This window comes from Arachis hypogaea, chromosome 14 (assembly GCF_003086295.3).
Source record: "Arachis hypogaea cultivar Tifrunner chromosome 14, arahy.Tifrunner.gnm2.J5K5, whole genome shotgun sequence".
Lineage (NCBI taxonomy): Eukaryota > Viridiplantae > Streptophyta > Magnoliopsida > Fabales > Fabaceae > Arachis > Arachis hypogaea.
Genome location: NC_092049.1, coordinates 127,905,049 through 127,928,105, shown reverse-complemented (window position 1 = coordinate 127,928,105; position 23,057 = coordinate 127,905,049). Strand labels below are relative to the sequence as shown.

Genomic DNA, 23,057 nt, shown 5'->3' with positions numbered 1-23,057 from the left:
TTTTAAGATATAAAGCGTGAATTATGGATAAGCTCCTAGGACAAAGAGCTGATGAGTGAGGTAATATTATATTAATGGGTAATACACCCAACAAAATAAGGTTGTGTGTTTTGCCATCACAACAATCTTTGTTTTGAGAAGAAAATAAAAGGAAAGAAAAGAGAGGAAAGAAAATGATTATTTTTTATTATTTAATTGAGAAGGAAAATTAAAAAAAAAAATGAATGAAAAAAAATTGATGGGATCTATTATTTTTTTTTCTCTAACATTAAAAAGAAAATAGAGAAAAAATTAATATTTTTTTTATTTTTAATATTATTTTTTTATTTTTTAAATATATTTTATAATATAGAGATAAAATTATTTTTTTATAATATTTTTTTTTATTTTTTTTTCATCCAAACACATCTAAAAAAAATAAAAATTCATTTAATTTCTTTTTTTTTTTCTTTCTTTTCTATTTCCTTCTTCTCTATTTCTTTTCTTCCAATCAAACATAGCCTTAGGTATTATAATTCATTATACAAGCTTTATAAATGACCATATATGGATCGGAAGAGCTTGCATCTATCAAACAACAAAAATTTATAGATTGTCAAACAACAAAAATATTATATATACGTATAAAAGGAATCCGTTATCAAATTAGTTATTATATATTTATATATATTTTATATTTTAACATATATTTTATATTAATAATTAATTTAATAATTAATTTTTTGTATAAATTTAACATATTTCATCAAATAATATCAAATTCTTGTGAAATTTTAGAATTAATATTTAAATTAATCTTTAAAATTATACTTATACCTTAATTTAGACTTTTAATTTAGCATTTGTAATTTATGTTAGTCTTTGATTTTATTTTTATTACCTGTTAATCGTGTGCTTAGATAGATTGATAATTATTCTATTGGCCTAAATTTTCTAATAACTATGTGATATAATAATTAAAATATTTTATTCTAATTTGCTCAAAAAACTTTTAACATATATATTTAAGTAAAATTAGAATTAAGATTTTAAATATTTTTTAAGAAATTTAAAATTAAAATATTTTTTATTGTCATTTTAGATAACCGTTAAAAGATTTAATTGGACCATTATTAATCTCTTTTATCACATCATTAATTATCTTATAACAAAAATAAAATAAAAAAATAATATGTATTAGTGCTAAATTAAATAAATTAAAATTTTAAAAATTAAATTAAAATACAAATATAACTTCAAGAATTAATAGGAGTATTCCGTTGACATTGTTATCTATACCGCCATGAATAATGAATACATTGCAAATTTGCAATAATTTCTCTTCTTTCATTTCTCTCTCCTCAATTACTCTGGTCTCCCCCGATCCCTGCGTAAATTTCGTCTATAGTGGCATTTTGGTTTATCATCATTTACTGTCATTAAATTAAAATATAATGCTACGAAAGGATGACTGCTGGATGAGTGTGTTTGAATAAGCTTCTAGAGAAAAAAGAATTCAATTAATTATTGTAGTTTTTTTTACAAAAAAAACACGATATCTAATACTAAAATATTGGACTCAAATGTGTCTAAAGTTCTAAAGATCTAATTGGATGATTGAAAGTTGTTTTAAATTTTAAAAAAAATGTTATAATTTAAAAATATTGAAAAAAAAAACAACAATTCAACATCACTTAACTTAATTCCTAAGTAATAATTCAATATTAAGAATTTAATGTCTTATATTATAATTATTATTTTCCTTTTAAGGAGAGAATTATAATATTAATTACGATTATGTTACGTGTATATTAAAATCAGTCATTAAAATCATCCATTAATATAAATACATGTTAAAATATAAATACAAATTAAAAATAGGAAAAATTATTATAAAGGACCATTAAGAAGATTTAATTATTAAAAAGGACCTTTAATTTTAAAATTATTTAGAAAGACTTATTTTTTAATATTTAAAAAAAAAGGACCAAATCTTTTTTGTGAAGAGATAAATATATCCTTACATTATTTTTTCATTTATTTCCTTTTTTTTAACATAATTTTTTTTCTAATTATCTATGACACTCAAATCCTTATTCTTCATCTATAACTCATAGAGACATTTGTTGCTGCCAATCACAAAACTTAAGACTTCGGAGTACCTATGAGTATACTCCTGGCAGGTAAGTTGATTTTCTGGTATATCCTTGCAGAAACATTGCTATTGAGTAATATATTTCTTTCAAACTCGTTTTTAGATTTTAATGTCTCTTCCCTCATTATTGGTTATTTACACTACAAAAAAAATATGTTTTAGCGACAAATTTTTAGTGGCAATAACATAATAGCCATTAATTTCTTAATTTTAATTATGTTTTTGTGACAATTATATATTTGCCGTTGTTACTATATCTTATTGCGGTAATTATCTTTATTGCCACTAATATATTTGCCATAGAATTATGACTAATATTATTATCATTAAAATATTTTTTAGTGAAAAAATTTTAGTGGCTATAAAATTATGGCCAGTATTATTCTTATTAAAATTATATTGTAATAATAATAATTATTATTACTATCATTACCTTTTTAATAAAGTATTTTTAGTGGCCATAAAATTATGGCTAGTATTATTTTTAGTAAAATAATCTTGTATCTAAACTAAAGAAATAACTCAAATAAGGGATTCAGAAAAACCAAAGAAAGACGTGTTAGAGAAGAGAGCCTAACCTCACCGCAAAGCTTCGCCGTAGCGGTCGCTGCCGCCCTCGCTGCTACAGTTCAGATCAAGCAACTGTGCTCTTTGACTCAGATCTTCTATCCCTTTCTATGTTGTTCAGAGAAGAGAAAGGCTCATACCTATAGCTTTCTATCTTTCTCTCTCATTTTCAATTTAGGGCTCACGAACTCGCTCTTTGACTCAGATCCTTGCAGCTTCGATCTGCTCCTTCAGGTATCGCCGAGTCGACTCATTCGCAGCTTCGATTTACTGTGCTCTCTCTTACAACTCCTTCATTTCATTCTCTTCCAAGTTAGATCTTTGCGTTTGCGTTACTCATTATTTTCACTGATTTAGATCTTGCGGTTCCAGTTCTTAAGCTTTGAATTTAGTTTTCTGCTATTAATGTTAATTCTTGTTCGTGCAACTGAAGCTATGTGTAGTCAAATGAACTGTCGTTTGGTTTATTTTTATTTTCAATTTAAGATGTGAGATGATAAAGGAATCTGGAATTTGGATGATGCCTGATTTATGTGCCTTTGATTTGTTATTATTTTTCAAATTCATGTGCGTAACTAAAATTAGACAATCGTTTGGGATCAAATGGATTTTGTTCAAGTGACTGTCTCATAGAAACAGGGGATCTGAAGTCTGAACAACTAGAAATGGGTTTTGTTCAAGTGACTGTCCTGTAATATGTCATTCTAATTTGGTTTGGTTACCAGGAATTCAAGCTGGGTCAACTCCAAAGCCAGATTCAGGTTTTAGTTTATATTTTTAATTTAGTCTTGAACTTAAGAACTGTGTTTTCTTCTTTGTTTTTAATTTAATTTTTGTCGTTGTCGCGTAAACTAAGATCTTAGGTTCTAGGCTTTTGTTTCCTTAGATTTTGGGTTTAGAGTTGTTCGCTTTCGTCCGAGGTATTGTTATGAAGATGTTGGGTTGGTTTTCTGTTACGATGGCAGTGGGAGCATGGTCCCATTTTCTGGAAACTGCTAATGGTTGGGGGTTTTATTTTGCTATTTTATTGGAAGGCGTGGTTCATTTTTTTGTTATAATTTTGTAGCTATTTACCCACTTGTTTTGTAAACTACTTGTTCTTGTCATGTCCTTTTCCCTATTACAACACTATTATTTTTGTTTATTGAAATACCCCCCTTTCTTTCCTTTCTCTGTCTCTACCTTAGAAAAATAGAAACTGCTCCCTTGTTGTTTTCAAGCTTTCTCTTGCTGCTGTTTGATGACAAGTCATCTTAGCCTAGTTTCACTAGCCTTTTTCTTTTGTTTTCGATTGATTTATGCACTTTCTTGAGCCACAAGCAAGCCAATTGGGTAGATTTCCATGTTTCCTTTGATTCAATCAACCATGTATGAATTCATGCACTTTCATGAGATTTTATGCTATAATTGTCATATATTATGAAAGAAACACAATCTCATAATTTGGGGCATAGCTTTGATTGTTTTGATTGATTGATGATAGGTGAGGAAAGCTTGGAGAAAGGATGAAGCAAGAAGGAATGGCTAGGAGCAAGAGAGAACAAAAAGTTTGAGCAAAAGTTTGCCTCAAACTTTAGCTCAAACTTTCGGATAAGTGAAAACACACCAGGGAACAAAAAGCTTGAGCAAAAGTTTGCCTCAAACTTTTTGGCAAACGTTGGCATCACAAATCAACACCCTGGAGAGCAAAAGTTTGCGCCAACGTTTGCCTCAAACTTTTTGGCAAACGTTGGCGCCATGAACAACACACCCTGGAGAGCAAAAGTTTGCGCCAACGTTTGCCTCAAACTTTTTGGCAAACGTTGGCGCCATGAGTGTGCATAAGGGGGCCAACGTTTGAGCAAAAGTTTGACCCCAAACTTTAGCTCAAACGTTGGTAGCAGCAAGAATGGGGTTGTTGATGTAAAAAGTTTGAGTAAAAGTTTGCCTCAAACTTTTACTCAAACTTTTACTCAAGCTTTTATAATTTCCAACCCGGTTCACTTCGGTTCTCTTTCCAACTCCAAGAGCAATCAACCAAGGCCTATATCAACCCAATTCCATCAAGAGCAAAGGCCCAATTCAAGGCTTGAAGACCATTTGAAGAAAGTGTATAAATAGATTAGGATTTAAGTTTCTAGGAAAGCTTTTTCTTTTCGGTTTGGATTGAGTGCACTTAGTAGAGAGCTCAACTTTACATTTAGCATTGTTGTTTTAATTCAAGAGAATTTGGGAGGAGAATTGATCTCTCTTCTTCCTTATTCTTGCCCAGCACTCTTTACTTTTCTTGTCTTGGATCTTGGGTTGGAGAATTGAAGGAATTCTGTTTCAATCTCATCCTGAGATCTCTCTGTTTAATTTTACTGCATAATTGAATTTCCATTTCTGTTACTTGCTTCTTCATCTACTTTCTCTGCAATTTACATTTCCTTTGCAATTGCTCTTGTTGGATCTAGGAAGACATTGAGATCTAGACTTGGTTATCTAGTCTCTTGGGTCCTGAGATCTGAATTATCATTTTACTTTCTCTATTTAACGCTTTTCATGTTCATTTACATTTCCGTTTTAGATCCGGTTCAATCCAAGCCATCTTTTACTCTTCTGTTTGTTGAATTTTACTTTTCCTTGTTTAATTTCTGCAAATCCAACTCCCAATTCCCTTTACAATTTAAGCCATTTACATTTCTTGCACTTTAAGATTCTGCAATTTACATTTTTTGCGTTCTAAGTTTCTGCCATTTAATTTCTTGCTCTTTAAGATTCAGCACTTTATTTCCTGTTCTCTTTAATTTCATGCCAATTACCCATTCCCTTTATTTTCCATCCAATTTAAATTCTGCAAATCACAAATCACTCAACCAAATCTTGATTCACTTGACTAAATCAACCACTAAACTAAAATTGCTCAATCCTTCAATCCCTGTGGGATCGACCTCACTCCCGTGAGTTATTATTACTTGATGCGACCCGGTGCACTTGCCGGTGAGTTTTGTGTCGGATCGTTTTCCGCACATCAAGTTTTTGGAGCCGTTGCCTGGGATTGAATAGATTGACAATGATTAAGTGAGGTGGTAGTTTAGATCAAGCACTTTTTATTTTTTGTTTCTTTAATTTTTGACTTGCACACTAACTGTTTGAGACTTTGTCTCTACTAACTCCCATTGCACTCAAGCTACAGAGTGATCTGTGTATCTTTGCTGTTTTTGTTGTATGACATGAACCAGGAGAGAGTTCTCCACCTCTGGAATTTCTGAAGAAGGACACAAAAAAATGGAGGAGACCGGAAGGAAGTCCATAGTGAGAGGAAAAAATCAAAGGCAACATGATTTTCAACCTCCATGATCAAAGAATGGAGGATGTCAAGCTAGTGACGATAAAGAAGCGCTTTGTTGGGAGGCAACCCAACCTGAGGTAGTTTGCTTTTCATAGCTATTTTAATAAAAAGGTTAATTAATTTTATCTATATTGCAAGAAGCTAAGTTTGGTGTTGCACACCAAAACAATCTAAGGGAGAATGAAGGATTCTAAGTTTGGTGTTCCACCAAAATTTCATCATGAAACGCATTCTCACTTTCTGTATAATGCTAGCTTCAAGCATTTAGATAAACTAGTTAACTATTCTGCTGTTTCTTAAATTTTCAGTTTTATTACTTTTGAAAAAGAAAAAGAGTTTCACACATGGTTAATCTGATGCATGAGAACCATTGGCAAGGTACTAAGTTTGGTGTTCCCACACCAAAGTAAGTTCAAAGGCCCACAAATAAATTATGCATGCTAACCATTTTTCAAGTGCTTGGGGAACAAGAAACTTTCAATATCATTGTAGAGCATCATACAAACTTTTGGAAGGATTAAGCATCATCAACCAAAGAGATGAAAGAGGAATGTGAAGATCAGTGATGATGATGATGAGGAGTAAAGCAAGCGAACTCCAAAAGGTTGTATTGTTAAGTGAATATTTTACATCAAACACTGCTATGATTGAGAGTGATTTCGTTTCCCTGTCTGTCTGTCTGTTTGGTATAGTTTCTCTGTAATTTAATAATTAAGATACTTGATTATTCACAACACTATACTCTCCAAAACTTGTTTGCACTCAATATTTCAAAAAAATGCATCACATGAAAGTTCTTTGAAAAGAAGGATTGAGGAATTGAATAATTTTGAGGCAAGCAAAAGATTAGGAGAAGTGGTGGTTCTAGTTGTATAATCATGTATTGAGGTTGCATGCTTATGAAAACTTGCATGGGAGCTCATAGGCGGGACATAGAGTTCAAAGAAGTGTTGTGGAGATTCTCAAACATTTATTGATCCAAGAAGCAGCAAACAAAACAAAAGAAAATAAAGAAAATACAAAAACAAAAAGAACATAACCCAAGGTTCTGAGCATCAATTACTAGGCAGAAAAGAAAAGAGAAACAAAAACTCAAAGAGTTGTTATCCTAGTAAATGCTTGTGGTTGAATTGTGTCAAAGAAAGAGGCTTGAGCAAGTAAATCCTTAGGGGTGCTTTAACACCTAATACCTTAAAACCAACTGGTTTAGGAGTATTGATTGAAAGCTTATCTAAAGAGCTGCTTTGAGACATGACACTTAGAGTCAAGGCCAAAGCACAGAAACTATAAGCTGCTTCAAGGTGATTACATATAAAGAGATCTTCATGATATTATTTGGATGAAAGTTCTAAGACCTAAGACTCCCAAGATGTAGGGACTAGTAAGCACTGAAGCCCTTGCATGAGCATATAATTTAGAGTTCACTCCACTGTCACTTAATCACCTCACTCACAGGACTTTACAAGTTGTTCTTCAATCCGTCTTAATTAAAAGAACCTTTGAACATAATTCATTTCTTGCTTGGGGACAAGCAAGCTTTAAGTTTGGTGTTGTGATGACAAGTCATCTTAGCCTAGTTTCACTAGCCTTTTTCTTTTGTTTTCGATTGATTTATGCACTTTCTTGAGCCATAAGCAAGCCAATTGGGTAGATTTCCATGTTTCCTTTGATTCAATCAACCATGTATGAATTCATGCACTTTCATGAGATTTTATGCTATAATTTTCATATATTATGAAAGAAACACAATCTCATGATTTGGGGCATAGCTTTGATTGTTTTGATTGATTGATGATAGGTGAAGAAAGCTTGGAGAAAGGATGAAGCAAGAAGGAATGGCTAGGAGCAAGAGAGAACAAAAAGTTTGAGCAAAAGTTTGCCTCAAACTTTAGCCCAAACTTTCGGATAAGTGAAAACACACCAGGGAACAAAAAGCTTGAGCAAAAGTTTGCCTCAAACTTTTTGACAAACGTTGGCATCACAAATCAACACCCTGGAGAGCAAAAGTTTGCGCCAACGTTTGCCTCAAACTTTTTGGCAAACGTTGGCGCCATGAACAACACACCCTGGAGAGCAAAAGTTTGCGCCAACGTTTGCCTCAAACTTTTTGGCAAACGTTGGCGCCATGAGTGTGCATAAGGGGGCCAACGTTTGAGCAAAAGTTTGACCCCAAACTTTAGCTCAAACGTTGGTAGCAGCAAGAATGGGGTTGCTGATGTAAAAAGTTTGAGTAAAAGTTTGCCTCAAACTTTTACTCAAACTTTTACTCAAGCTTTTATAATTCCCAACCCGGTTCACTTCGGTTCTCTTTCCAACTCCAAGAGCAATCAACCAAGGCCTCTATCAACCCAATTCCATCAAGAGCAAAGGCCCAATTCAAGGCTTGAAGACCATTTGAAGAAAGTGTATAAATAGATTAGGATTTAAGTTTCTAGGAAAGCTTTTTCTTTTCGGCTTGGATTGAGTTCACTTAGTAGAGAGCTCAACTTTACATTTAGCATTGTTGTTTTAATTCAAGAGAATTTGGGAGGAGAATTGATCTCTCTTCTTCCTTATTCTTGCCCAGCACTCTTTACTTTTCTTGTCTTGGATCTTGGGTTGGAGAATTGAAGGAATTCTGTTTCAATCTCATCCTGAGATCTCTTTGTTTAATTTTACTGCATAATTGAATTTCCATTTCTGTTACTTGCTTCTTCATCTACTTTCTCTGCAATTTACATTTCCTTTGCAATTGCTCTTGTTGGATCTAGGAAGGCACTGAGATCTAGACTTGGTTATCTAGTCTCTTGGGTTCTGAGATCTGAATTATCATTTTACTTTCTCTGTTTAACGCTTTTCATGTTCATTTACATTTCCGTTTTAGATCCGGTTCAATCCAAGCCATCTTTTACTCTTCTATTTGTTGAATTTTACTTTTCCTTGTTTAATTTCTGCAAATCCAACTCCCAATTTCCTTTACAATTTAAGCCATTTACATTTCTTGCACTTTAAGATTCTGCAATTTACATTTCTTGCGTTCTAAGTTTCTGCCATTTAATTTCTTGCTCTTTAAGATTCAGCACTTTATTTCCTGTTCTCTTTAATTTCATGCCAATTACCCATTCCCTTTATTTTTCATGCAATTTAAATTCTGCAAATCACAAATCACTCAACCAAATCTTGATTCGCTTGACTAAATCAATCACTAAACTAAAATTGCTCAATCCTTCAATCCCTGTGGGATCGACCTCACTCCCGTGAGTTATTATTACTTGATGCGACCCGGTGCACTTGCCGGTGAGTTTTGTGTCGGATCATTTTCCGCACATCACTGTTTTATAGTTTATATTTATTTATTCTTATGCATTGACTAGGAATCGTTCTGTGTATTTTTTTGCATATTGATATTTGAGTATTTGTCGCTTGCCATTTTTTCTTTTAAAATGTGTCATTTATTATTCTGCGACAATTACAACTAGATTTACTCAGGTAGCCACAGCTTAGATAAACATGAACGATACTGGTGTTTTGCTTGTCCATGCTATACTATGACTGTGGCTTTCTTCTATTCTTTATTTTTCAGTTTGATACCAATTATCAGAAGCGATAGTACTTGCTTATTGCCAAAGTACTGCATCCAGTTGCTTATATTTTTGCTTTTAAGTTAATGAAAGGCATGTGTTTGAGTAATCCTTCTGTAAAAGGGATAGTTCTTCATGACTAGTTTATGGGATGAATATCTATGACATGATTTGATTGTATTATCACGGGCTATATATTTGATGTGTTGTTTCATTGCATGATTCATCACATTTTTGGTTGAATTTTCAGGTTACTATCCCTGTTTCCTCACATCGATTTTCATTTCTGTTGCCGCTTAGCTTAATTGCACTGCTTTCTGCACTGATCTATGTGTTTTACTTTATGTATTAGCTTTTCTTTCTTTTTTTTTTCTTTGCAATTTGCATATCATACCTCCCCACCATTGGTTTTGGTGTTGCCGGCATGCTCACATGTTGGACTGCATAAAGAACTTAGAAGAACTGAAGAAGTATGGGGTATATGTGAGTTTTTCACAAAATAAGGGGGTGTTGAATTAGTGAATTACCATTTAAGTTTTACCCACTTTAATTTGAGAATAGGTTTGTGACTGACCTTGTGACTGAGCTTCTTTTCAAGTAATCAATGAGAATCTATTCTCATTAGTACTAGTTTGTCATATGCTAAATGCTGATGCACTGATCACTTATTCTATGCATAGAATAGATTATCACTTGCTAACAAATCTATGGTCCCCCCTCCTTTTTTTTGGGTCTAATAATGCTTGTTGACTATGAATTGTGTTCATTGCTTTATGCCATATTTATCACTTCACTTCTTTTTTTCTCTGATTCTTTTTAAACCTTAGGTACTGATTAGTTTAATTAATATATAAGGTTGTAAATTGTAGTTAATAATCATCATATCCATTACTGTTATATTTATGTCACTATTATGTGAGAATTTGCAGCTTCTAATGATTTCTTGAATTTGGTTGCTGTTGATAGGGAAGAAAGTAAATTATTTCGATTCAGATAAAGACTCGATCACGTAATTTTTTCTTTCTTTCTTTCTCTTTTTCCTTTTTTGCTATTACATATAATTTTGTTTTATTTTTTTCATTTTTAGCTTGAATTTCATTGAGACTGTTTCAAAGATCACACCATACCTCATATTTTTTGGGGAAAGATTTGATACTTTTTTTTCTCGTTTTTTCTTTGTAGAATTGTTCAATTCAGAAATTAGTTGATATTTAATTGAAAAGTATAAAATCATAAATATTTAAAATTTGCTATAAAATTTAATATTTAGGTGTTTGTTATATGGTGCCCATATTTGTTTTATAGCTAGTTGATGGACCAGGTCGGTCAAGCAAGTTGACGGCCACAACCTACAAAGTTAGTTAGCTGCCATTTCCGAAGCAAAAAAGAAAACACAAGTGGTGTGCGGTCCCTGAACAAGGTTAGTTGGTTGTCTCACCAAGCAAGCTAATTTAGTCTCTTTTAATAATGTTCATATTTAGTGATAATGATCTTTAATACTATAAATAAAAATTAAATAAGTTTTTATTTTCTAATGATTATATTTGGATGGTGTTTATAGTTTTATGAATTTAGTCTCTTTGAAATTTAATTTATATTTGGATGGTGTTTATAGTTTTATGAATTTTAAAATAAGTATTGGAATATTAACTGAACTGAAATTTCAATCTGTTATATATGCAGATAGTGTTATAGGAATTGGCATCACTGTAACTGTTGTGGGACTCAGTTGGTGGCTTTGTTGCACCATTAGCCTAGAAGAATTGAGTATATTTTGGCTTTTTTTTTTTTATTTTTTGCAAAATGTATTAAAAGTCAATGAAATGACAAAGAAATCTCTATTATGTATTGACAAATACTGCTTTTAATATTCTAGTTTGTTAAAAAGAGCATTTTAATAGAAAGCTTGTTTTAAATTTTCTTGATTGAAATTCAAATGCAAATTATCATTATTATTATTATTATTATTATAGAAAAAATTATAGGTTGTTAGTTCTAATAAAGTGAGTATAATTAAAAAAAAGTCTTTAAGATTTTAGCGGCAATAGTAATGGCAGCTAAAAGTGAATAATATTATAATTTTAGAATTTTTTTAGCGGCCATATAAATTGCCGGTAACATGGATTTTAGCGGCAATAGTAATAACAACTAAAAGTGAACAATGTTGCAATCTTAGAATTACTTTTAGTGGCCATATAAATTGCCAAGAAAATGGCCGCTAAAAGTTATATACTTTTTGTGGCCATTAAAACAGTTTTTACCGGCAAATGTTATAATGGCTACTAAAACCTTTTAGCGAGGAAGCATAAGACGGCTAATGTCAAATTGTCGGTAAATGTATTAGCGGCTATTTTTATTGCCGCTAAAAGCAAAATAAATGGCCGCTAAAAGTGATTATTTTTGTAGTGTTATTATTTTTATATTTTTGCATAGACATGGAATCTACTGTTCGTCGACAAATTTTTTGTTATTTTCACATTGGAGGTAATATTGAAGTTGTACCAAACCAGAAAATTATTTATCATTGAGAAAAAATCATAGGAGAGCTAATTGAAGAAGGATGCACGCATTCAAATTTAATGCATAAGATATGGCTTCGAACCAAGGAAAAAATGCAGAATAAACGCATTACCTACACAGTCAAGTTTAACCAATCTCAACTCATAGATCTCATTGATATTGATAGTGTTAACCAATTGATCACATTCAATGATGATACAGCTCATGTATATATCATGGAGGTAGAAAAGACTAACCATGATATTGTACCTCATGAGGACAATGACGACAACGTTCATGACAGGTATGTATTCCAACTGGGTTATCTTTTTATAAATTTTCTTATATTAGTGATTAGTGAATTGTTATGAAATTAATTTATTTTTTTTATGATTAGTACACTATCAAGTAATTCAACTCAAGAAGTCAACGTCGTTACTAATATTGATGGTCAAAATTCATTGACACCAATTCTATGTACAACCCAACTTGTCCCTACACCTCAGATTATTAATGGCTCTGCTAAGTGGAATGATCTTATAAAGGAAGAAGGACAGATTTTTCAAAATGCAAGTAAGCTGAGGAAAGCATTGTTTGAATATGGTATTGCTCATAAGTTTACATACAAGTTCTTAAAGAACAGTCCGGGTAAAATAATGTGTGTCTGCAAGGTTGAAGGTTGTCCGTGGAAATTGTCGGCTTATGCTATGGAAAAAATACTTCGTTCCTCGTGGTGAGACATTTTATCAAGAATCATAAGCACTCAACTCAAGATGTATTGGAGAGTACTCACTCTTTCAGATCTAATTTGGTGTCTTCAATTATTGTCGACAAGTTGAGATTAACTCCTGACAAGTTGCCTAATGACATACGAAATGATATTTTCAAGGAATACGGATTTTCACTAACATATCACCAAGCTTGGGCTGCAAAGGAGAAAGCATTAGCTGAAATTAATGGCGTACCTAAAGATTCATATATGCGAATTCCTTGGATATGTAATCGTTTAGTGAAAACTGATCCACAAACAGTTGCAAAATGGACATGCTCTCCTAGTTATCAATTTGAAAAGCTTTTTGTTGCATATGGGTGTTGTGTGACAGGTTTTCTTCGTGGAGCAAGGCCTATATTATTTATTGATGGTTGCCACTTAAGTGGTCCATACAAGGGAACTCTTCTAGCTGCCTCTACATGCGATGCAAATAATGATTTATTTCCGATTGCGTATGCAATTGTTAGTGCTGGAAATAATGAGAATTGGCTTTGGTTCCTATCTAATTTGAAAGAACTAACTGGGTCAATTCCAGTTACGTTAATATCTGATAGGCATCCATCAATTATTGCAGCTGTGGAGCAAGTATATGACAGGGATAGACATGCTTATTTTTATCGACATGTGAAAGAAAATTTTTGTGCAGAAACTAAAAAGTTACAGAGGGAAATACGCGGTGAAGTAAAAGAAGATGCAAAAAAACTACTAGACGCAGTTTGTTATACCCGTTTTGGCACAGAATTTACAGAAGCTGTGGAACAACTTCGTGCATTTTCACCAGAACTTGCAAATTGGTTAGAGACTAAAGGAGATATTAACAAATGGGAAAAGTCTCAATTCCCTCATCGACGATGGGACCTCATAACTACCAATGTAGCTGAATCATTTAATTCATGGATAAGAAAAGAGAGGACTCATTGTATTTGTGCTTTAATAACAGAGCATAGAGACAAACTTGCAAATCTGTTATATACTGCAAAGTTAGAGATGACTAAATGGAAGAATGAAGTTGGGCCAAAGATTGATAAAATATTGATGGAGCATGTAGCTAGAAGTGAGTTTCTTAAAGCAGTGAGATATGGAAATCATAATGTTATGGTTAGAGGGTCAAATGTTGATGTATGTGTGAATCTACTACGCAAAGAATGTACATGTCTTGAATGGCAAATGACTGGAATTCCATGTCCACATGCTTGTGCTGCAATTAAATTATTACATGGCAACATCTACATCTATGTAGAGGAGCGTTATCTGAAAAGTTCACAAGAAAAGATTTATGCGAGCAGTATGATCCCAATTGAAACTCATGACATGCCTGATGTCAACAACCTGACCCTAATAGACTGGGAGAATAATATTTTTCTTATGCCACCTACAACAACTCGTCCTCCGGGAAGACCATGCAAGAAGCGCCGAGAGTCACAATTTCAAGATGTGCATGTTTACAAATGTAGCCGATGTGATCAGAGTGGTCATAATCGTTCTAAATGTAGAAATCCTAATCCAAAAAAAATATGAATTTTTTTTAGGTAGTTCTAACTTTATAGATTGTCACATTTAGAATTGCAATATTGGTTTTTCTTAAGTTATGCATATTAGGTGATTCTGCTAAGTTTCTTAATTGTATATGCACTTAAACTTTATAGTTTTACTTTGATTTTTAATTAAATTTGTGTAATCTTACACTTGAATTTTGTAGTTTTACGTTGATTTAATAGCGTTTCTGCAAATATGCACTTGAATTATGCAACAGGTTTGGCTTTAGTTCTATTGTGCAATTCTGCATTAAAGTTGCTGCACTTAGTAAATAAAAATCTGCAATTTAATTTTTTCTATGATTTTGCACTAATGTTCTGTAATTTTCTGCACAAACTCTGCAATTTTACACTAAAATTGTGTAACTCTGCTCATAGTTAAACAAAACAATCTTAGAAAAAGAAGCACTTTCTATAAAATTTTCAATTGATATTTTCATTACAAGTCAAAGATCCAATGAATAATTGTGCTTCCATACCAGTCTTCCAGTAAAATTAGACCACTCTAATATTTTCATACCATTATTCCTTATGCTTCATTGATAGCCTTGATAGTTGCTAGTTACTAATAATCATGGACAATGATCATCACACTCATCAAAAAGAAATTCATATTTCAAATCAATTCAGGTTCATAGACTCAATGAGGCTGTAGAGAAATATTTCAACTTCTCTTTCAATCTGTTTTCAAGTAAGAGATAGAATTCATGTTTGAAAGTAACCTGATTCTCCCTACAGCCATGTGTACTCAATGATGTTTCAATGTAGATAATACATTTTACTCTAATCAACTCTTTGAATTTTCAGATACGGAGAAGCCGAATCTCGAAGCCGGAACAGAACAATCACTAACCATAACATAGAAGCCTACTTTGCACCTAAAAGTGACTTAATGATAGTATCACTCATACCATCAAGATAAGGGAACAAGTGACCAGATCCTTTGAGTTCATGATACTGAATCCAAGGAAGATTTTCGGCGATGTATTGTTGCACTATAACAGACACCATCAAATCTTCCTCTCTATGCCAAAGAAGATGGACAGAAGCTTCATTATTTGGAAACGGGTTTTCAAGATCCAAAAGACTAAAATCCCATTTACCAAATCCAATATTTAAGTCACGGTGGAGAGTCTCGTATTCTCCTTGCTGTCTTGCCTGAGCCTGTAGAAACAAAGTACAAAGTGAAATCAAGAACTTTGGTTAATTCTCTGGCAAAACAATCACCATAAACTTTTATTATTATAACCAATATAAATTATTTTTGGTCACTAAATTGTAGCCACCTAAAGGCTAGTAGTGATACTTACCACATGACCCTTTTTATTAGACCAAATTGTTGAAGTAAGCTCTTTATCTTTGAAATCCTGCATTTTTTTTTGTGTAAACATAATTAAGAGTCATGACATATAATCAGGTTCTTCTAATTAGACAAATAGAAAGAAATGCTACAATCATAAGCAACGCCAAAGCATTGTGTTTAAAGTCCATGAACAATTTTAGAACACAAGTTTAGAAACAAAAACTGATCCATCTTTATTTTCAGCCTCATACCAAACACACCTTGAATATAAACCCTTCAAATTCAGATTCATTCATTCATTAATGTATTTTTCAATATAGACAACAAGTGTTATTAGAGTTCTTACTGGGGCCAAAGATAACGCTCTTAACATCAATAATGCACTACTATATTCATTAAAAAAACTGTAACTTAGATTTTGTTTAATGCATATGCCTTTATAACTTGAAAGAAACAAAATTGAAAATCACATAATCAGTAAAACAAAACAGTGACTAATAGCATCATCAGGTTTGAATTAAGGCATTTCCAGATCACACTAAAATCTTATTCATGAATTGAAAATGTTCAAACTTCATCATGTATTGCAGTTTTCACCTTAAAAGCTATACAATTTTTAATTTCAGGGATACTAATATAGCTCAAAAGCTTAAGGCAGGGACTTGAACCTGAAATAAGCGTGTGGCTTTGGGGAGCTTCAGGTGGGGCTTGCTGCTGCGAGCGACTGGAGGAGTCAAAGGAGCGATGGTCGACGTGGGACGAATGAGTTTTACCGCCGGCGACGAGCTTCAGAAGACGATTCTGCCCAAAGATGACAATTTTGCCTCTGACAACTTTGCTGTATGGTGATGAAGACGAATCTCTTTTGACGCGACGAAGACGGCATCGATTCCGCCTCTGATACGACGATTCTACCTTTGGCAAATCTTCTCAAGCGCGCGCCACCGACGTTTCCCTTAGGTTGGGTATGGAGTGGGTTTGAGAACGGGTGAAGAAGATGGGGAAAGAAAACAAGGGGAAGGAGAAGAAAGATTATTGGATATTATTGTCTTTTCATTTTTTATTTTTTTGTTTTTATTTTTAATAATATATAAATTAGTCCTTTTTAATAATTTTAAAATTAATAATCCTTTTTATTAATTAAGTTTTATTAATGGTCCTTTATATTAATTTTTCCTTAAAAATAAATTAAACCATATATATATTTATACCACAAATATATTAATAACTAATTTTAGTATACAAATAATATTTTTATATTAATTATATATATGTCTAAGAAAATTGAAGTCAAGAGTTAAGAAAAATCAGAAACTTATTGTTGCGGCCCAGCCCGGCTGGCTTCACAACCGACCCGACCGGTGCACACCTGTACCGGGTCCAGACGACCACCCAGCGGAGCACCATGCGCCCGATCCTTGACCCGGGCACCTTTCCTCCTGGGTTCCAGCTCACCTAGCAACATCTATCAAGGGGAAGCTTCGCAGAAGGTGGGTCTGCCCGTGCAGGGCCCACCTCTGACACAGTATATATGGGGAGGGTCCTACCCCTCCCCCCAGGAACGTACACACAACTTTTCTCCTTGACCACCTGTACACCACACTGACTTGGGCGTCGGAGTATCTTTTCAGGTGACACCCCCTCTCCACACAAAGAACTCGAGAAGTCGGCTGCTCCAGTTCCACTCCCGCAACCCTGAACTAGGCGAAAACCCCACCTTACCATCCGAGGGACCTCCCAAGAAGACGTCGTGACCCCGTGATATACACCCGGCCTGAAGGGAGACGCACCACAGAGCGGGACCGGGAAGACGGCGGAGAAAGGCCAAAGAGAACGCGACGACCCGTGATAATGGGCGCAACCCCATTTCATCATTCCATCCTCGAGGTCCGGCTACCAAAGCACTTTGATAAGCCGACGGACATGAGGTACGACGGAACCCAGGACCCATAGGAGCATCTTACGGCCTTCGAGGCCAGAATGAACTTGGAGGGAGTAGGCGACGAAGTGAGGTGTCGCGCTTTCCCAGTCACTCTAGCTGGGCCTGCAATACAGTGGTTTAACAGCCTCCCACAAGGCTCTGTTGCCAGGTTTTCGGACATTAGCCGCGCTTTCTTGGCCTAGTTCACGGCCTACAACGTCATCCTAGGAAGAAAGACTATCAACGATCTCGAGGCAGTGATCAGTACAAAGATGTTGGTAATGAAGTTCATCACTGATGACGGATCTGTGGGATCCATAAAGGGAGACTTAGAAACGGCAGTCGCTTGTGACAATGCCAGTCTCTCCTTAAGGAAGAAATCCAAAGAAGCATCGGGAGTGTTCCTCGCCGACCTGGACGCTAGAGTCGATGACAAGCCCAGACCCGAGCCAGAAGGGAACTTAGAAAGGTTCAGGGTTGGCGACACAGAGAAAAAGTTCACCTTCATGAACAGAAATCTCCCACACAACCTGAAGGAACCTCTAATAAAAATGATTAGGGCTAACGCCAACCTATTTGCCTGGACGCCAGCCGACATGCCGGGGATAGACCCCCAGCTCATGTCGCATTGCTTGGCCATCAACGCGGGGCCAAGGCGGTCGCTCAGAGGAGAAGGAAAATGTCACAAGAAAGGGCAGAGGAGGTGGCCAGGCAGACGGCCAGCCTTCTCAAAGCAGGATTTATCCGAGAACTCGACTACTCGACTTGGCTGTCGAATGTAGTTCTGGTTAGAAAGCACAACGGCAAATGGAGGATGTGCATGGATTACTCCGATCTTAACAAAGCATGTCCCAAAGACTCCTACCCCCTCCCCAACATAGATGCGCTCGTCGACGCGGCGGCGGGATATCAGTATCTGAACTTCATGGATGCTTATTCTGGCTACAATCAGATACCGATGCACCGGCCAGACGAGGAGAAGACGGTGTTCATAACGCCAGGGGGAACATACTGCTACAAGGTATTGCCGTTCGGGTTGAAGAATTCAGGGGCCATGATGAGCGGATAATTTATACGCTTTTTGGCATTGTTTTTAGTATGATTTTAGTAGGATCTAGTTACTTTTAGGGATGTTTTCATTAGTTTTTATGATAAATTCACATTTCTGGACTTTACTATGAGTTAGTGTGTTTTTCTGTGATTTCAGGTATTTTCTGGCTGAAATTGAGGGACTTGAGCAGAAATCAGATTCAGAGGTTGAAGAAGGACTGCTGATGCTGTTGGATTCTGACCTCCCTACACTCAAAGTGGATTTTCTGGAGCTACAGAACTCGAAATGGCACGCTTCCAATTGCGTTGGAAAGTAGACATCCAGGGCTTTCCAACAATATATAATAGTTTATACTTTGGCTAAGAATAGACGATGTAAACTGGCGTTCAACGCCAGTTTTCTACCCAAATCTGGCGTCCAGCGCCAGAAAAGGAGCCAAAACCAGAGTTGAACGCCCAAACTGGCACAAAAGCTGGCGTTCAACTCCAAGAAGAACCTCTACACGTGCAACACTCAGGCTCAGCCCAAACACACACCAAGTGGGCCCAGGAAGTGGATTTATACATCAATTACTTACTCATGTAAACCCTAGTAGCTAGTTTATTATAAATAGGACCTTTTACTATTGTATTAAGCATCTTTGATCAGTTGTATGCTATCTTAGATCACAATAGGGGGCTGGCCATCTCGGCCATGCCTGGACCTTCACTTATGTATTTTCATACGGTAGAGTTTCTACACTCCATAGATTAAGGTGTGGAGCTCTGCTGTTCCTCAAAGATTAATGCAAGTACTACTGTTTTCTATTCAATTCATCTTATTTCGCTTCTAAGATATCCATTCGCACCCAAGAACGTGATGAAGGTGATGATTATGTGTGACGCTCATCACCATCTCCCCTATGAACACGTGCCTGACAAACACTTCCGTTCTACATGAATTAAGCTAGAATGAATATCTCTTAGATCTCTTAACCGGAATCTTCGTGGCGTAAGCTAGAATGATGGCGGCATTCAAGAGAATCCGGAAAGTCTAAACCTTGTCTGTGGTATTCCGAGTAGGATTCAATGATTGAATGACTGTGACGAGCTCCTAACTCGCGATTGCAGGGCGTTAGTGACAGACGCAAAAGGAGGGTGAATCCTATTCCAGCATGATCGAGAACCGACAGATGAATAGCCGTGCCGTGACAGGGTGCGTGAGCATATTATTCACTGAGAGGATAAGATGAAGCCATTGACAAGGGTGATGCCTCCAGACGATTAGCCGTGCCGTGACAGGGCATTGGATCATTTTCCCGAGAGATGACCGAAAGTAGCCATTGACAGTGGTGATGTATCACATAAAGCCAGCCATGGAAAGGAGTGAGACTGATTGGATGAAGATAGCAGGAAAGCAGAGGTTCAGAGGAACGAAAAGCATCTCCATTCGCTTATCTGAAATTCCTACCAATGATTTACATAAGTATCTCTATCCATATTTTATTATATAATATTCGAAAACACCATTATCACTTTATATCTGCCTGACTGAGATTTACAAGGTGACCATAGCTTGATTCATACCAACAATCTCCGTGGGATTCGACCCTTACTCACGTAAGGTATTACTTGGACGACCCAGTGCACTTGCTGGTTAGTTGTATCGAAGTTGTGACATATTATGAATGTGTAATCACGATTACACGTACCAAGTTGCTCACGTGCCAGGAATAGTTTGAGCCTGGACATCACAATTTCGTGCACCAAGTTTTGGGCGCCGTTGCCGGGGATTGTTCGAGTTTGGACAACTGACGGTTCATCTTGTTGCTCAGATTAGGTAATTTTCTTTTTATTTTATTTTCAAAAATTTTTCAAAAATATTTCAAAATTTTCTCATCTGTTTTCGAAAATAAATAAAAAATGTTTTCAAAAATTTTTATTCAAAATTTTTAAGAATGAATTCTAGTGTTTCATGAAGCATGTTGAAGCCTGGCTGGCTGTAAAGCCATATCTATTCCTTTGGGAATGAGTATGTCAGGCATGTCATATCTGAATTACATGCTGAAGCTTGGCTGGCCATTGGCCATGTCTAGTGTTTTGGACCGGAGCTTTCATTGAACGCTTGGCTGGCTAGTGAGCCATGTCTAATTCCTGGACTGAAGCTTTAGACTAAGAATGCAAGATTCCTGGAATTCATGTTAAAAATTTTGGAATCCTTATTTTTTCTTTTTCATATAATTTTCGAAAAAATCCAAAAAAATTAGAAAATCATAAAAATCAAAAATATTTTTTGTGTTTCTTGTTTGAGTCTTGAGTCATGTTATAAGTTTGGTGTTAATTGCATATGCATCTTGCATTTTTCGAAAATATCATGCATTCATAGTGTTCTTCATGATCTTCAAGTTGTTCTTGGTAAGTCTTCTTGTTTGATCTTGATGTTTTCATGTTTTGTGTCTTTTCTTGTTTTACATGTGCATTTTTCGTTTCTTAGAGTCTAAACATGAAAGATTTCAAAGTTTGGTGTCTTACATGTTTTCTTTGCATAAAACATTTTTCAAAAATATGTTCTTGATGTTCATCTTGACATTCATAGTGTTCTTGGTGTTCATCTTGACATTCATAGCATTCTTGCATGCATCACATGTTTTGATCTAAAAATTTCATGCATTGCATCTTTTTAGTGTTTTTCTCTTGCAACATAAAAATTCAAAAATAAAAAAAATATCTTTCCCTTTTTCTCTCATCAAATTCGAAAATTTGGATTGACTTTTTCAAAAATTTTTAAAATCAAATTGTTTCTCATGAGTCAAATCAAATTTTCAATTTGAAAATCTTATCTTTTTCAAAATCTTTTTCAAAATTCTTAGTTATTTTCGAAAATTCCAAAAATATTTTTCGAAAATCTTTTTCTTATTTTTAGATCAAATTTTCGAAAATAACATAATCAATTAATGTTTTGATTCAAAAATTTGAAGTTTGTTACTTGCTTGTTAAGAAAGATTCAAACTTTAAGTTCTAGAATCATATCTTGTGATTTCTTGTGAATCAAGTCATTAATTGAGATTTTAAAAATCAAATCCTTTTCAAAAAACTAATTTCTATCATATCTTTTCAAAAAAATCTTCTTATCTTTTTTTAAAAATTTGATTTCAAAATATCTTCTCTAACTTCCTAACTTCTTATCTTTTCAAAATTGGTTTTCAAAATTTGTTTCAACCAACTAACTAACTTTTTGTTTGTTTCTTAACTTTTTCAAAACTACCTAACTAACTCTCTCTCTCTCATTTTCGAAAATATCTTCCCCCTTTTTCAAAATTTCTTTTTAATTTATTAATTATTTTAATTTTTAATTTTTTAAATCTTAATTTTTGAAAATTACTAACATTTTTCAAAAACTATTTTCAAAAATCATAAACTCTTTTTCAAAAATATTTTTCGAAAATTCTCTCTCTCCCCCTCTTTTCTTCTACTTACACAGGGATCCCTATACTGTGGTATAAAGGATCTCCATTATTATTATTACTTTTCTGTGCCTTCTTCTTTGTCATATGAGCAGGAGCAAGGATAAGAACATTCTTGTGGAAGCAGATCCAGAACCTGAAAGGACTCTGAAGAAAAAATTAAGAGAAGCTAAAATACAACAATCCAGAGATAACCTTTCAGAAATTTTTGAACAGGAAGAGGAGATGGCAGCCGAAAATAATAATAATGTAAGGAAGATGCTTGGTGACTTTACTGCACCTAATTCCAATTTACATGGAAGAAGCATCTCCATTCCTGCCATTGGAGCAAACAACTTTGAGCTGAAACCTCAATTAGTTTCTCTGATGCAGCAGAACTGCAAGTTTCATGGACTTCCATCTGAATATCCTTTTCAGTTCTTAACTGAATTCTTGCAGATATGTGATACTGTTAAGACTAATGGAGTAGATCCTGAAGTCTACAGGCTCATGCTTTTCCCTTTTGCTGTAAGAGACAGAGCTAGATTATGGTTGGACTCTCAACCTAAAGATAGCCTGAACTCTTGGGATAAGCTGGTCACGGCTTTCTTAGCCAAGTACTTTCCTCCTCAAAAGCTGAGCAAGCTTAGAGCTGATGTTCAAACCTTCAGACAGAAAGAAGGTGAATCCCTCTATGAAGCTTGGGAAAGATACAAACAGTTGACCAAAAAGTGTCCTTCTGACATGCTTTCAGAATGGACCATCCTGGATATATTCTATGATGGTTTATCTGAGCTATCAAAGATGTCACTGGACACTTCTGCAGGTGGATCCATTCACCTAAAGAAAATGCCTGCAGAAGCTCAAGAACTCATTGACATGGTTGCTAATAACCAGTTCATGTACACTTCTGAAAGGAATCCTGTGAACAATGGGACGCCTATAAAGAAGGGAGTTCTTGAAGTTGATACTCTGAATGCC

The 23,057-nt window shown here is 34.6% G+C and overlaps 1 protein-coding gene, 2 long non-coding RNA genes and 1 other non-coding gene across 4 annotated transcripts; 2 read left to right on the top strand and 2 right to left on the bottom strand.

Annotated features, from left to right (window-relative positions):
* Window positions 1-10,442: 10,442 nt before the first annotated feature.
* On the top strand, window positions 10,443-11,505 carry LOC140178891 (uncharacterized). Its single transcript, XR_011871876.1, has 3 exons — window positions 10,443-10,583; window positions 10,880-10,994; window positions 11,258-11,505. It is a non-coding gene; the product is annotated as an uncharacterized lncRNA (long non-coding RNA).
* Window positions 11,506-12,186: 681 nt separating this feature from the next.
* On the top strand, window positions 12,187-14,363 carry LOC112743163 (uncharacterized). The gene is made up of 3 exons (XM_025792377.1): window positions 12,187-12,377; window positions 12,471-12,731; window positions 12,875-14,363. Exons 1-3 carry the CDS (start codon window positions 12,187-12,189, stop codon window positions 14,361-14,363), a joined length of 1,941 nt encoding a protein of 646 aa, XP_025648162.1.
* Window positions 14,364-14,968: 605 nt separating this feature from the next.
* Window positions 14,969-15,740, bottom strand: LOC140178890 (uncharacterized). Its single transcript, XR_011871875.1, has 2 exons — window positions 15,691-15,740; window positions 14,969-15,544 (listed from the first exon to the last, which is right to left on the bottom strand). It is a non-coding gene; the product is annotated as an uncharacterized lncRNA (long non-coding RNA).
* A 6,978-nt stretch (window positions 15,741-22,718) lies between these two features.
* Window positions 22,719-22,826, bottom strand: LOC112745490 (small nucleolar RNA R71). The gene has a single exon (XR_003173416.1). It is a non-coding gene; the product is annotated as a small nucleolar RNA R71 (small nucleolar RNA).
* Window positions 22,827-23,057: the final 231 nt, after the last annotated feature.

Coding starts and splice junctions, on each gene's coding strand:
- LOC112743163 (XM_025792377.1), top strand. CDS start 12,187: ATGCAGAATAAACGCATTACCTACACAGTCAAGTTTAACCAATCTCAA. Junction 12,378..12,470: donor GACGACAACGTTCATGACAG/GTATGTATTCCA, acceptor TTTTATGATTAG/TACACTATCAAGTAATTCAA. Junction 12,732..12,874: donor AACAGTCCGGGTAAAATAAT/GTGTGTCTGCAA, acceptor TCACTCTTTCAG/ATCTAATTTGGTGTCTTCAA.